The sequence below is a fragment of the Aotus nancymaae genome, unplaced genomic scaffold, assembly GCF_030222135.1.
Source record: "Aotus nancymaae isolate 86718 unplaced genomic scaffold, 86718_ANA_hifiasm-v0.15.2.pri h1tg000011l, whole genome shotgun sequence".
Lineage (NCBI taxonomy): Eukaryota > Metazoa > Chordata > Mammalia > Primates > Aotidae > Aotus > Aotus nancymaae.
This window is the reverse complement of record NW_026988422.1, coordinates 9,585,211-9,602,062: the sequence shown is the minus strand read 5'-3', so window position 1 is coordinate 9,602,062 and position 16,852 is coordinate 9,585,211. Positions and strand designations below refer to the sequence as shown.

General features: G+C 35.1%; 1 protein-coding gene across 1 annotated transcript in view; it reads left to right on the top strand.

Annotated features, from left to right (window-relative positions):
• The window catches only part of IFT57 (intraflagellar transport 57), a 61,656-nt gene that overhangs the window by 20,554 nt on the left and 24,250 nt on the right, over nt 1-16,852 (top strand). The window contains exon 6 of the mRNA XM_021669064.2: nt 10,164-10,286. Within this exon, the coding sequence (XP_021524739.2) occupies nt 10,164-10,286 (123 nt within the window). The remainder of the gene's footprint in view (nt 1-10,163; nt 10,287-16,852) is intronic.

The window sequence follows — 16,852 nt, the reverse complement described above, 5'->3', positions numbered from 1 at the left end:
TATTCTTCCTTGAGATGCTAAATTTGAGGTTTTGGAAACCAAATCCTGAGTTACACAGCGTAAAACTAAGTATCTCAAAAGGTTTAAACACAGTTGGTTTTTAATTACTTAGCAAGAAATTCATTGTACCAAGTAAGAATGAAATACTTCAGCTTAAAAGGAAAAAGCCGAAAGGAATATGGGCTTAGAGTAAAAATGTCATTTCAGTTTTAGTTTAGAGTTTCATCTAGGCAAGACTGCAGTGTTGTAATCAAAGAGAGGAATAAGATGGATTTTTTTGGTTAATATCTTAAATATTTTTTTTCATTTTACATATATTTTATATTTTTCTTCTAGATAAAATATCCTTTCTGAGTAATATAAGAGAAAAAACGGTTCTATGTATAGCTTGCCCTATCAGTTGCCATTAATTTTTGATTCTTGCTTAAGGAGAATATTTTTTCTTCTGCTTTCCTGCAATAGTTGAGTGTTAGGCCTCCTATCTATGAGAGAAGTCTACAGTTGGTATTTCACGGGAGAAATTCAAATGCCACATGTTAGAGTGTGATGGAACAGATTAGGACTGAGTAACTGCTTTTATTTCTCTGGTAACTAACCCTTACCACCCCCATCAGTTTTACATCTGGAGGTGAATAGGAAATGTGGGCTAGAGAAAAAAGCTCTGCTTCTCCCTGCTCAGCAGAGGCTCAAATGGCATTTCTTGCTGGGTGTAAAAGACAGAGTTTTGCTTGATCTCCAGTGTAGCTTTTCAACCCACATTTGAAATGAGATCCTTATTTTCTTACTGGTTTCATTGTGGGCCTAGCAAAAAGTAGGAAGCAAGGACTTTTCAAGGTCCCTTCCAGATCTGAGTCCATACCTTCAAGGTAGATTCTATGGCAGAAGTAGCAGCTGTGTATGAATTCCTGTGTGTCACTCGTCCCATGCAAGTGACCATAGCAAGTTAATTCACCTCTGTGACTCTGCTTTCTTATCTGGCAGTGGGGCACAAATAATTCTACCCAGTCTTGTTTTGAGATTATTATAACCTAACTTGTGGACAGTACCTGACATTGTGCTGGCATAGAGTATGCGCTTTGTGCATTTCTTATTTTGTATAATTTTTTACCTTTCCTAGAAACTGGAATTAGTTACCAACATTCTTATGTGCCATAGAAGAGTAGAAAAAGCCCCAATCCCTCAGTACAAATAAGTCCCTAGATTGTCATGAGTATTTTTGAGTAAGAAGCTTACATAGGATATAAGTTATCAAGAAGCTTGCATTTCTATGTAAATTGGGAAGCCATGGTGATGTCATGGCTTTATTTTTGTAATCGGTCACATGGATTATTATTGAAGGCCCACTAGACTAAATTTGCTGTTACACAAGTTCTCCCCTACAGAAATGACTCAGGGAGATCTGATGAAAAGTAGTATATATATATATATATTTAGATATTATTTGAGACCTATCATTCTATAAACACCTGTTTATAGAGGGATATATTTCCTGTCCCTCAACACTAGTAGCAGATATTTATTATATAATTCAATATATTAAATGGGTACCAGAATATATGCATTTCTTCAGTCTTCTATAACTCTATTTTTTAAACGCACCCATCTCTCAAACCTTTCATCACCACTTACCACTTACCCCTGGCAGTGTTAGTGCTTTGAATATATATCTGATTCATTTTCACCCAGGCCATCTAGGTAGTCATTAAGACCCATGGATGCTGCCTTTGAAACATCTCCCATATCCATCCCTTCAGCCATCTTTCAAGGCCATTTCACCCTAACTTCTCTGTCTGAGTTACTGAAACATGACTATTAGAGGTCATTCTGAATTCAATAATGTTTTATGGCTTTCATTGCCTACAGGTCCATTTATATAAAGTATAGAGCAATAAAATTTCGACCTGGCTTTCAAGGCCCTTAGCAATTTGACTACTGTCTACACAGCTAACCTCATTTTCTTCTGCAAACCTTTATTCCAGTTAAATGGGTGCCCTCATAGACTTTCAAACACCTTGTGAGCATATCTGCTCCCCTCCAATCCTTCTCTTTCCTATTGTCTCTTTTCTAAAATACCTTCCCACTGTCTCTCTACCTGATTCAGTAGTTCAAGGTTCAGCTCAAATTCTGTCTCCTCAGTGACACTTCCCATATCACCTTGTCCCATTTAATCCCACAGCCAAACCAAAAATCTACGGCCCATAAATCCTTATAAAACATAACTAGCATATTTTGTTCATGAGGATTATTGTTTTAGTCACTATTCCTGGACTGTAACAGTATGTGGAACATAGTGGGTACTAAATAAATATTTGTTGGATAAATATTAATAAATGTGGTAATTATACTTTGCCTATAATTTCTTGGCTCTTTTCTGGCTTGGAGGTCAAAATTCATATTCCTTACCCTAGATTTTAAGTTCTTCCGCAATGTACTTAACTCTATTCCTCTCCAGTATTCACCTTTTTAAGCCCCCAGATTCTTTTCATTCCTATTTCAGTATTTTGGCTTATGCTGTTTTCCTCACTGTAAATACTTGGGTTGTCTCTTTTCTGCCTATCTACATCCCATACATTTTTGTAAGGCTAAACTTAAATCTCATTATTGCATTAAAGCATACTTGTCTTTCTCATTCAGATTCCTATAGCATGCCACCTGTACCAGTGAGTTTTTGGAAGTTAATCAAATTTTATTTTTACCTGCTTATGGAAAAAACTTTATTCTTTTTTAAAGTGAAATATGTTCCTTGTGTTTAAAAAAAAATGAAAGCATGAAGGAATATAAAGAAAAAAGTGAGAAGTTTCCCAAATATCAGCATCCAGATATAAACATTGTACCCCTTTATTCATAATTAGCCCAAAGTTATTTAAGATGTGAACATTTGGAAGTGGTATCTGAATGAAAGGTGTATGGAATTTTTTTGTGTAATACTGATGCAATTTTTTATAAATCTGAAAATATACACAGAAATAGATTAATGAAGTAGTATAGAATCTATAAGATAATACACATATGTAGTCATGTTAGTATATGAAGCAATTTAAATCAGCGAGGAAAACAACTATTCAGTTAAATGGTGAAGAGATCACAGGCTAATCCATTTGTAGAAAAAGCTGGATTCCTCCCTCATATATTATAGCCAAATCAACTCCACATGGATCACAATAAAAAATAATAAGGCACAAAAATAAAATAAAAACACGAGGCCAGGCATGGTGACTCACTGCCTTTAGTCCCAGCACTTTGGGAGGCTAAGGCAGGTGGATCACTTGAGGCCAGAAGTTGGAGACTAGCTTGGTCCACATGGTGAAACCCCCATCTCTACTAAATAAACAAAAATCAGCCAGGCATGGTGGTGCACACCTGTAATCCCAGCTACTCGGGAGGTTGAGGCAGCAGAATTGCTTGAACTCTGGAGGCAGAGGCTGCAGTGAGTCAAGATTGTGCCACTGCACTCCAGCCTGGGCGACAGAGCAAGATCCCGTCTCAAAACAAAACAAAACAAAAAACCACACACACACAACAAACATGAGTGTCAAGTATTAAAGTTTGTAGTAGGCATAATTGAGCATGACAAGAAAATCAAAAACAGAAAAGACAAATCTAAATGCATAAAAATTAAAACTTTATATAATGGGAAAGCAGAGTGGGCAACACTATAGAGTTAAAATGCAAGTGATGAGCTGGAGAAAAGTCATTACAGCCTATATGACAAAGGGTTGATAGACATATGGTAAGGTGTTCTAGAGCTTGTGCGCTAGAGTAACACTGTCTGCCCTACCACTCACTATATATGACATTGGAAAAGTCACCTAACTATTCTGTGCCTCAGTTTCCTCACTTTAAAAGATGGGAATAAGACTCCTTGTTTCATGGTGTTATTATTGGACATTTAACCCACTTGTAAAAGCATCTAGTACCACGTTTAGCATGTAATAATGATGATAATAACTGCTAAAGTATACCAGGGATTAATATGTATTATACACTGTACAAGCCTTTTAAATACATCATCTCATTTAATGCTCACAGCAACCTTTCCAATGAGGAAGTTGCTGTTGTTATTCTCATTTTACAGATAGGTACTCTGAGATGTGTAGCTTGACCAACAGCTAGTAAGTCATGGAGGTGGGATTTGAGCAAAGATGTGATTCCAGACCCATCCTCTTAACATTTATGCCATACTTTTGTGACTCTTAAGACAACTTGATTCCCTTTTCCTTGAGTCTTGGGAGTATTTAATCTTGACTGTTAATTGGACTTTCAATAGGTGGGTATATGAATTCAATAGGTAGGTATATATACCTCTGGGTAGGTATATGAATTGAGCTCCTTAAATGAATCTGGACACTAGTGTATCCATGAGGTTGCCATCTTATACATGTTTTTACAGAACATAGTCTTTCTTTGATGCTTGACCAAAGATGACTGGAACAGGATTCTGGGTAGGCTTTTAATGCTGTATGTTTGATTCTTGAGCTGACTTCCATGGTGTGCCCCGCTGTTTGAGCCCAAGGTTACTTTATGGGATAGTGTAGACAGTTATTTTCAATTCTTCTTTTGGCAGTCAGGATCAGTTCCCATCTCATCAGTTTCTCTTTTTACGTAGAACCAATTATTACTCCCATTAACTGGCCTCTGACTCTTCCTAGTAGGCTACAAACTCTGCAGGCAGCAATTAAATCCTTTTATCTTTCCACACCAAGCACAGTGCCTAAATTCTTACCTTGAATGCTGTAGTTTAACAAATGGCTTATTGGTTTAATTAATTAATTATAAGTGAGACTTCTAGATAGCTTGTGTCTTATGAGCTTCGAATTCTTTCTTCTGCAGTAACCGGAAAATGAAATTTCCCAAAAGCAGTGCTTTATCTTAGTTAACGTGTTAGAGAGGGACTTTGTCATGATGATATAAAATTTAGATTAAATGAAACAGCAGTTTATTTCTCTTTTACAAATGACCCTACATAAAGTACCATTTGTTAAATGGAAAAACGACTGGGAAGAAAAGTTTTCTCAAAGTATTATAACCAAGGCACAGTATAGTTTTAAAATGATTTATACTTTATATGTAGGGCTTTCTCAGTTAATGTATCCAGTTATTAGGCATTAAGAAATGTTGAGTGAGGAATGAGATTATGAAATAGATATGTAAACATGGATGTAGAAAGAAACTGTACAGTTTGAATAAGTTAATGCTACTCTGCCAAACCTAATGCTCTCTTTTGGCCCATTATTCATTTAGTAACTGGGCCATTTCCCCTAGTATATTAATTATGGCCTACAAGTGAGTGAAAATTTTAAGCTCCTACATTAAATCATTTTAGGACATTGGGAGTAGGAGTTAGGAAGTCATTGCTTAAGGTAACCAAATAATAAGCTAGTAAGGGTAAATGCAACTTACTAAAGGGCCAAACATAAACACAAATAGCTTATGCACCAGAATATCTTAATGCAGTGTTTCATCTTTATGTACCCTACTAACACAGATCCTAGGTCTGGTTCAAGTGGCCACTGCAAACGCATCTGCCTTTATGAACATGCCCCTCCTTCAGTAAAACATTTTGAATATGTTATTCACAACTTGAACAATCCCATATCCAGGCCTGAAGAAAGTGGGAGTATGGATGGGTGTCCCCCCTTGTCTTGTTTGGTGATTGGGACTTCAGTCTTGTACAGAGGGAAAGAAAGAGGGGGTGGAAATGAGGGGATGGGGTTTGAGAGCACTGGCTTTGGGATTTAATCAACATCATATAGCTTCAATTCACCAACTGGTGCTCCATAAATCAAACTTATTTATTTTTTAATCTTTAGTTATGAATACATAGTGCATAATTATTGGATGTATGTGATATTTTGATACAAGGTATACAATGTATAATGATCAGATCAGGGTAATTGGAATATCAATCACCTCAAGAATTTATCATTCTTTGTGTTAGGAACATTCCCATTCCACATGTTTAGGTATTTTGAAACATGCAATACATTATCCTTAATTATAGTTGCCCTATTGTGCTACTGAACACTAGGTCTTATTTTTTTCTATAAAACTAATGCAGTTTTAAATAACTATATTTTCATACCCACTAACCATTCCCTGTTTATCCCTTCCCCCCTCTACCATTCTCAATCTTTGGTAAGCATCACTCTCTCTCTACCTCCATGAAATCTACTTTTTTTTTAGGTTCCAAATATGAGTGAGAACATGTGATGTTTGTCTTACTGTTCCTGGCGTATTTCATTTAACATAATGACCTCCGATGCCATCCATGTTGCTACAAATGATGGGATTTCATTCTTTTTCTGTCTAAATAATATTCCATTGTGTGTATATACCATATTTTCCTTGTCCATTCATCCCTTGATCAACACTTAGGTTGATTCCATATCTCGGCTATTGTGAGTAGTGCTGCAGTAAACGTGGGAATGCAGATTTCTCTTCAACATACTGATTTCCTTTCTTTTGGGTATATGCCCATTAGCAGCATTGCTAGATTATATGATAGTTATATTTTTAGTTTTTTTGAGACACCTCCATAGTGTTCTCCATAGTGGCTGTGCTCATTTACTTTCTCACCAACACTGTACAAGTATTCCCCTTTCTCTACATCCTTGTCAGCATTCGTTATTATCTTTTTGATAAAAACCATTTTAACTGAGGTAAGATGGTATCTGGTGGTTTTGGTTTGCATTTCTCTGGTGATTAGTGATGCTGATCTTTTTTTTAATAACTGTTGGCTATTTGTATGACTTGTTCTGAGAAATGTCTATTTAGATCTTTTGCCTGTTTTTTAATTGGATTATTTGAGTTTTTCCCTACTGAGTTGTTTGAGCTCCTTATATATTCTGATTGTTAATCCCATTTCAGATGCGTAGTTTGAAAACATTTTCTCCCATTCTGTGGGTTGCCTCTTCATTATGTTGTTGTTTCCTTTGCTGTTCAGAAGCTTTTTAGCTTGACATGATCCCATTTGTCCATTTTTGCTTTGGTTGCCTGTGCTTTTGAGGTCTTCCTTAAGAAATCTTTGCCCAGACCAATGTTTGGAGTGTTCTCCCAACGTTTTCTTTCAGTAGTTTTACAGTTTCATGTCTTAGATTTAAGTGTTTACTCCATATTGATTTGATTTTTGTGTATGGTGAGAGATAGGCATCTAGTTTCATTCTTCTACATGTGAATATCCAGTTTTCCCAGCACCATTTATTGAAGAGACTGTCCTTTCCACAATGTGTGTTCTTGGTATTTTTGTTAGAAATGAGTTGTCTATAAATGCATAGATTTAAATCTGGATTCTCTATTCTTTTCCATTGGTCTTTGCATCTGTTTTTATGCCAGAACCATGCTGTTTTAGTTACTGTAGCTTTGTAGTATAATTTGAAGTCAGGTAATGCGATGATTCCAGCTTTGTTCTTTTTGCTCCAGATTGCTTTGGCTATTCTGGGTCTTTTGTAGTTCCTTGTAAATTTTAGATTTTTTTTTTTTATTTCTGTGAAGAATGTCATTAGTATTTTTATGGATTGCACTGAAACTGTAGATTGCTTTGGGTAGTATGCATGTTTTAATAATATTTATTTCTTCAGTCCATGAACTTGAAATATCATTCCCTTTTCTGTGTCCTCTTCAATTCTTTTGTCAGTGTTTTTGTAGTTTCGTTCTAAAGATTTTTCACTCCTTTGGTTAGGTTTATTTCTAGGTATTTTATTTTAGCTATCGTGAATGGGATTACTTTTTTGGTTTCTTCTTCAAATTGTTCACTGTTGGCATATAGAAATGATACTGATTTTTATATATTGATTTTGTACTCTACTGAATTTATCATTTAATGCAATATCTGCATTCTATTAAGAATCAATCAAAACTGCTGCTGAGAGGACATGCTCTCTTGTTTCAGCCTGGTTTTGCAGGATTGGGATGTGGGGGAGGAGTACCCTGTGTGTATACCCTGGCAGGAGTAACCCTGTGTGTATACCCACACACATGCCCTGAGATCAGGACTCACATACCATTAGTAAGGCATATGTCCTCCCTACCATGGACCCTACTGGTCTGTCCTGTGTGGTATAGAAAATGAGAGAATTAGGTTTGTAGAGCCTAAGACATGTACCCAGATGTGCCAGTGAGTGTGCATATACCTAATTCTTCTGAACATATGCATCTTATTGGGGCCAGTGTGGGTTTACATGGAAGAGAACCTTCCCTATTGCTTTAGGTTTCGACACAGAGACCCATTATCTCTTTTCCTGCCATCATACACATTCTCATATAACTTCACACGTCTACTTTGTGAATGCTGCACCTCCTTTTCCAGCTACTATATTCTTGTGCTACCCAAGATCCAATTTATATAGAAGTATAGAGCATTAAATACTCAAAATAATACATTTCCATATTTAAATGTTTAAAGTAGAATATTGAACTTTTTTTTTAACCTAGTTTTTTTCACATCTTACTTAATGTTTGTTTTTTTACACTTCTGGTTTTCTAAATGGAATTAACTGAATACATTCAGATCATATATTATAAAGTATAAAAGCATGTATCAGTTATCTGTTATCAAGTGATGAGGTTAGAAATATATAGTCCCCTGAATTTCTGAACAAAAAGCAGTATAGGCTTTAAAGGCTCTAAGTCTAAACAGGACTTGATGTTGTGAGCCAGGAGGTAGGAGAGGCTTTCTTATGTTAGCACTGTCCCAGAGTCTCAGCTGGGAGTGAGTTCAAAGCCTCTAAAGACCTCAGGCTCCCACAAAAATGCAAACCCTAATGTAAGGTTAATCTTCTGATTAGTGTTACATCTGATTGGAAAGACTAATACAATGAACTTTCATTTAAGAAATATGATTTTTGTGACATAAATTTATATTGGGAATGTAATTTCATCATGAGGTTGTTCACATAGTTTTTATTTTTAAATTTTGTATTATGGAATGTTTTAAACATATACAAAATTAGAATAAGATAATGAATATGCCACATTATCCACTTTCAACAGTTATTAACATTTTGTCAATCATGTTTTATTTAAAGCTGCCTCCCTGTTTTCTTTGCCCCATAATATTTTAAAGTAAAATTCAGACGTCTTGTCAATTCATCTGTAAATATTTTAGCATTTATTTCTAACTTATAAGTCCTTTTTAAACAAAACCACCATGCCATGTCATACCTATAAAATTAGTAATTTTATAATATCATCCAGTATTCTCCCATATTAAAATTTCTCTGATTATCTCAAAAATATCTTTTTATAGATTATTCAAATTAGAATTCATATATAAGATTTATACTGTGTGTTTGCCTGTTTATATCTCTTGGGTCTGTTTTTCTCTATATAAATATTGATATTTTAGTTTTTCTTTAGATTTACTTATAATTTATTAAAGGAGTTAAAAGGGAAAAACTGGTACCAAAATTATTGCCTTAGATGTTATTTTTAAATCATTAATCTGTACATTCTTTATATTTTCAGATACATACATAATGCTGAAATGTGAAGGGCTGGGAAAAAAGAGAAAAGAGTGGACTTTTTTTTTTTTAGGTAATTTGAAAACAACCATGATTGATTTTTATTATTCCAATGCAAAAATCAAATGCAGAAATTTGACATCCACCCTATTTGAGTTCAAGTATGTCTATATTAAATCACACTTTAAGCTATATTATAATTTGATCCAATAAATTATTAGTTCAATTATGAATACAAATTTTGTAATAGTGAGTCTTTGCTTCTAGAATTTTTAAAATCTTTTCTCTTGCATATTTGGGGTTTCTCTTTCAGCATAATAAATTTAGGTGTTTTCTTAACAAACATGAGTGACTTTTCTTACCATACATCTTTCCTATTGTTATCAGTTAACACACCTAAATGGCTTGTTGGTCCATTTGATGGTATTCCTGTTAAGTTCAATCTGATGTCTCAGAAACATTTTTCCTTGTAAAAATAGTTGAATCACATATTTGCTTCTTTTTTAATACGTATTTTGCTATTCTACCAGGTTGGTGCGTTATTTTCTTTCAACATTATAGGAAGACAAAAAAGAATTTCTTCTTCCACTATAATTTTAACACTACTAATTCTTGATTTAAATTGTGCAGTACTGCTAAAATGCCTCAAATTTTTACCATTTCTTTTTATAAACTCTCAATCTTGTGGTATCTTTCCTTTCTTAGGATATGAACGAGACTGCCAAACAAGAAGATATTTTGGAATCCACAACAGATGCTGCAGAATGGAGCCTAGAAGTGGAACGTGTACTACCGCAACTGAAAGTCACGATTAGAACTGACAATAAGGTATCAAAGAGGGAACACATTTTCTTCAAAAAAATGTTATAAGGCAACTTCAGGGTTAGGGGTACTCCCAGTTATAAAAATTATTAAAGAAGGGCAGTAGGATTCAGTTTTCAGCATTTTGTCTTAATAGGGATTTAACAAATTGTGTTGAATAACTAAATAATGTAATGTGGTCCAAAAAGCAAAGCAAAGATCTTCAAAAGAGTGATTTGGAAGACATCTTATTTGCCTGGTGTTTAGGGGTATTTTCTCAGAAGATTTTCTGGGAAATCATATTATGTTTAGATGAATAGGAATTCCATGACCATACCAACTGATCAGAGTTATAAGATGGTTTAGAACTCTGCTGGATGGCAAAATGGAAAGTAACCTGGAAGTGATCTTAGATAATCTAGTCAATACATGTGATTAAAAATAAAATGTTAAGAAAATAATCAAGAAGTCATATTTAATAAGATTTAGGGATTAGACCAGATTAACTCACCCATCGTATGAAGTTTCTGCTTCCTTTCTAGTTACAATTTTATAGATACTGTTGTATTAGTTTGTTTTTGTACTGCTATGAAGAACTGCCCAAGACTGGGTAATTTATAAAGGAAAAGTATAATTGACTCACAGCTCAGCATGGCTGGGAAAGCCTTAGGAAACTTACAATCATGGCAAAGGCCAAGGGGAAGCAAGGCATCTTCTTCACAAGGCCACAAGAAGAAATGAACAGGGGAAATGCCAGACAATTATAAACTGAGAACCCCAAGGGAAAACATCACATTCATAATCCAGTCACTTCCCACCAGTTTCCTTCCTCCCTTAACACGTGGGGATTACATTTCAGGATGAGATTTGGATAGGGACACAGCTAAACCATATAATTCTGCCCCTGGCCTCTCCCACATCTCATGTCCTAACATTTCAAAACACAATCATGCCTTCCTGACAGTCTTCCAAAGTCTTAACTCATTCCAGCATTAACATCCAAAGACTTGTCTGAGACAAGGCAAGTCCCTTCCACCTAGGATCCTGTAAAATCAGGGTTTGAAGTGCACAGGTCCACTTATAGGCAGACTTCCCAATAAACGTTACACCCAGTATGCCTGGCGTTCTGCATCCTCTTCCACCTCCTCTACCCCTTCTGCCTCTGCCACCTCTGAGACAGCAAGACCAACCCCTCCTCTTCCTCCTCCTCAGTCTACTCCACGTGAAGAATGAGGATAAAGACCTTTCTAGTAATCCACTTTTACTTAATGAATAGTAAATATATATTTTCTTCATTGTGATATTCTTAATAACATTTTTTAGTTTACTTTGTTGTAAGAATGCAGTATATAATACATGTAACATAAGGAATATGTGTTGTTTATATTATCAGTATCACTTCTAGTCAAAAGTAAGCTGTTAGCAGTTAAATTTTTGAGAAGTCAAAACTTATGCATGGATTTTCTACTGTACAAAGTGATTGGTGCCCCTGGCGATCAACCTCTGCACTGTTAAAGGGTCAACTGTAATGACTTCAGAATAAGTTAATAGGTTACTAGACAATACTATTCTAGCAGCAGTATAAATATCTCTACAAAAGGGGCTAAAGAAACATCTAGATAAGGAAACTTAGGGAGGATTTTCATCCTTGGAGGTTGGACATAAGCCCCTACCATTATGGAACAAGGTTCTAGAGAAGCTTATCACTCTGAAAGTGTGATCCTGTGTCTGCTTCCAGAAAAAGAAAAAAAAATCTTACAAACATTGCTGTTTTCAGAATGCCCTAGAAGCTGATTTATTCTTAGAATGTCTGGATTCGAGCTTGTATAACTGTATCTCAGAGCAGGTAGGAAGTAAGCTAGACTCCTACAGCAGTCCCAGGATAGGGCGAGAGCAACAGAGGTCTTACTACACTGTGAACAGCTGTAGAACAAACTCTATTCAAGGTAAGAGGACAAATCCTACAGTCTGTTTACCTACTCATTATGGTGGACAATTATTAATTGATTGCATTGCAGGTGAATTATTTGTAGAGTTTTTATATCTAAAAATATATTAATAAGAATTTCTTCTTCACTGATTAAGTGAAATCTCCTAGAAGTCTTCATTTGCAAAAATGTGATTTTTTTACAAAAATGTAATTTCTGATTTTTTGGTCTTGTCAGAACAAATTCACTTCATAAAATAAAAAATCACTATTGTTGTGATTCTGGTTAGATTGTTGTGTTGAAATAATTATATAGTTGGAAACTCTCAAGTACAGCTTAATCCCACAAGGAAGCAAGTTTAATTTGTTTACTTTCAAGCTAAATAAACTCTTGAAGTCAAACGTCTCATTTAGAGTCTAATAGGGATTTTTTAGAGTGCAGTTATTAATTTTTGCATTAATAGGAGAAAAAATATAAATGTAACTGCTAACACACACTCTTTTTACAAAACTATGTGCCGGTCAAATTCTATAGCAGACCAGTATTGCCATCATCAAAATCCTGAGTTTTTAGATAATCAGTGTTCTCCTGATTTGGGGAAGAGTTAATGAGTTGAAAGTTGGACCCTTATTGTCATGCCACTCTGTCAGCCTTAATCTTATGAGGATATACTCTGTCAAATTAATTACAAATTTAAGTTTTATGGGCAGCATTCCAAAATCAGTTAACGGGTTTTTTCATTATTTTTTAGAATATGTAGATATCATTTTGAATTTAGATCTTTGTGATAAAAACTACTGACCAAAGTCATATTTGATTGCTTTTTCAGAATTCTTCTTTAGATCATTTGGTCTTTGTATCTAGTATTATTTTACAAACTCCTCTTCTAAGTCTTTCAGATATAGCAACTGGGAAATGCACCTTTAGGGTCAGGTGAATTCTTTATACAGTTTATTTAAAAATAGATATATATACTGGCTTGAGAAAATAAGGGGCTAATGAAAAGTTTCTCATATCTTAGAAATAAAAATAAACCATCTGGTTACATATGAGCTCTCTTCTCACAGACTCATTCTCCTCCAGAAGAGATGGACTCCAGCATTTATGGTCAACCCTTTCCTTCTCCACTGCTTGCTCTACCCTTTCCCTTCCCTTTGGCCAAAATAATAATCTTTCACTCAACACAGGCTATCTAGGATATCTAGGTCCTTTGTGTTTGAAAGAAAAAAAGAAAGAAAAGAAGTGTATTATTTCGGGATCAGTGTGTTTTACTGGTCAGTATTGGATTAACTTTTAAGTGGTTTAGAGGTGAGACAGACAATTAGGAAAGGAGCGCTGTTATTTAAATTTGGTAGTGAATAAGTCCCATATTTATTTGGCTCTGGATCATATATGTGTTTTGCTTTTTTCTCTCACACTTTTTTTTTTTTTAATCAGGCCTTCTGAGCCATGGTAGGCTCAGAGACTCCCCCCGCCTTTTTTTTTTTTTTAACTTACATGAAATCAAGTTTCATTATTAGAGAAAAAACGAAAGAATGGCTACTCCATGGGCAGAGCAGCCTTCTCTCACACATTTAGTTTATTCTTTTTATGCTTCCTAGCAGGGAATCACAAAAAAGTAAATCTCCTTTTCTATTCTTTTTATGTGTTTTAATATATGTGCTTTGATGAGATCTTATCATATACCATATACCAATATTTTATTTTGTATACTCTCCATAGTACTGCAACAAGGTTTTTACTGCTAAACTAGCTTATTCCTGTTGTCTGGCTCCCCTTGCTACTATTGCCAGTTCTCAAAGAATGCAAACTCATTTTAATATTAGCTTAAACAGAATACAATTAGGAAAGTCAATGTTGCCAAAAATACAAATGATATGCTTTACAACTGAAGATAAAGAATTTTTGTTATATGCTGATTCGAATGGACCGTGTTAATGGTTCAGTTTTTTGCATTGATTATAATGTTCCTGGTAATTACAGTTGACCTTTGAATGATGTGGAGGTTAGGGATGCCAATCCCTGTGCATTTTAACTTTTGACTCTTCAGAACTTACCTACTAATAGCTTACTGTTGGCTGCAAACCTTACTAATAACATAAACAACACATATTTTGTATGTCATATGTATTATATTCTGTATTCTTACAATAAAATAAGCTAAAGAAAAGAAAATATTAAGAAACTCATAAGGAAGAGAAAATATATGTATTATTCATTAAGTGGAAGTGGATCATCGTAAAGGTCTTCATCTCCCTTGTCTTCACATTGAGAAAGCTGAGAAAGGAGGAGGGACTAGAGGAGGAGTTGGTCTTGCTGTCTCAGGGGTGGCAGAGGCAGAAAAGGTGGAGGAATAGGAAGGGGAAGCAGGAGAGGCAGACACACTGGTGTAACTTTATGGAAATACATTCTAATTTCTGGCTGTTTTTGATTTTTCATTTCTCTAAAAATGTTTCTGTATATTACCAATTCTTCCACAGTTTGCTTTAATTTTTCATAAAAGGGTCCGCATCACAAAAGTAGTCCAAAGCAATCTTGAATCATCAGAGCCCTCCTGCCAATTGTCCAGTGTCAAAATTTGTTTCTGGTACTGCTTCTTCTTCGAAGTCTTCCTCATTATTTGACACTGGTTTGGAAGCACTTATCTCCATCAAGTCATCAGTTAATTCCTCTGCTATGTGTATGAGCTCTTGAATTTCTCCAAAATACATATTTTGAAACCTGTTATCCCCACCAACATTTTTTTTTTGGCCAAGTCACAATCTCTTTCATGATTTCCTTGACTGTCTCTATCATAAATCCTGGGAAGTCATGCACAACATCTGGCACAGTTTTCTTCAGCAGGAAATGGTTTTAGACTTGATGGCTTTCACAGGTTTTTCTATAACAACAATGGCATCTTCTTTGGTATAATCCTTGCAGACTTCTATGATGTTCTCTCTATTGGGGTTCCACAGTGTTGACAATTCTTTCCATAGACTACTATGTATAATAAGACTTAAAGATCCTTATGACCCCCTGATCTACTAGCTGAATTAGAGGTTGTGTCTGGGGGCAACTAAACCACTTCAGTGTCTTCGATGTTGAACTCCTGGGGTTCTGGGTGACCAGAGGCATGGTCCAATACCAAAAAACTTTAAAGAGCAGTCCCTTACTAACAAGGCACTTCCAGACTTCAGGGATAAAGAATTGATGGAACCAGTGCAGAAAAGGGGTTCTCATTGTCCAGGCCCTTTTGTTGCACAACCAAAAGACTGGCAGCTGGTGATTATCTCTTCCTTTCAAGGCTCAGGGATTAGTAGTTTATAAATAAGGGCAGTCCTAATCATAAACTCAACTATATTTTCATAAAACAGTAGAGTTAGCTTATCCCTTCCTGCTTTAAATCCTGGTGCTAACATCTCTTTCTTATTAATAAATGTCTTTGTGGCACTTTTTTTTCATAATAGGGCACTTTAGTCTGCATTAAAAACCTGTTTATGCAGATAACTTTTCTCCATAGTAATATTCTTAATGGCACCTAGGAACTCATCTTCTGCCTTTTGGTCATCAGAAGCTGCATCTCCTGTTATCTTGACACTTTTTAAAGCCAAACCTCTTTCAAAAATTATCAAACCATCCTTTGCTGGCATCAAATTCTCCGGCTTTAAATCCTTCACCTTCCTTTTGCTTTAAATTGTCACATAATAACTTCATTTTTTCTTGAATTATAACAGAGGCTATTTCTTTCTTATAGAAATCCTACACCCACATAAAAGCTGCATTTTCAGCATAAGAGAGAAAGTATTTTGCAAAAAGGGAAAGGTTTTTGTGCCTGCTGTCATAGCTGCACTGATGGCTTCATGAATTTTCTTTTTTTACAATGGTTCTTATGGTGGATTCATTTATCTTGAAATGACAGGCATCCTCAGCTGCAGACCTCAATCTGCAGTACATATCAAGCAATTCATCTCTTTATTGTAGTGTCAGGACTTCTCTCTGCTTCTTGGGAGCACTTCCAGCATTGCAAGTGACATTTGTATGGCTCCCATGGTGTTATTCAGGGTTTATGCTAAACATGGAAAATACATGAAGATACTACACTAAACATGAAAAGTACATGAAAACCCCAAGAAATTACTTTTTACTGTGATAACACAGTTTATATACAGACTAAGTGCTCATTTGGAGCTGATTAGCCTCACGCATTTTAAACAGGTATTTGCAACACTTGAGCTCATCACAATAATAATAGATGGCTACAAAATTATTATAGTACAGAATGTACTACAGTTAATTTTATACACTTAAGATTTACTACTGCACATCTACCTTTGTTTACATTTCTGTCAACTGCAAATGGCTCCGCATACAGTCTGTGTGTGCATAAATTTTGGTAAACTTTAACTTTTTATAATAGTTTTTTTGGCATATTTATGGTAGTAAATGATAACAGACTAGTATCTATGTATACTTTATGTGTTTATAACGTATCTAACCTTTTTAAAAATTTTTCAACAATTTTAGCCTATGTGGTTTATATGCAAGTTTTTTCAAATTGTTGCAGATTTCTAGAAATTTTTTGTATGTATTTATTGAAAAAAATCTGCATTTAGGTGGACCCATGGAGTTCAAACTGGTGTTGTTCAAGGGTCAACTGTACTTCTAGGGTGGTTTTATATCCAG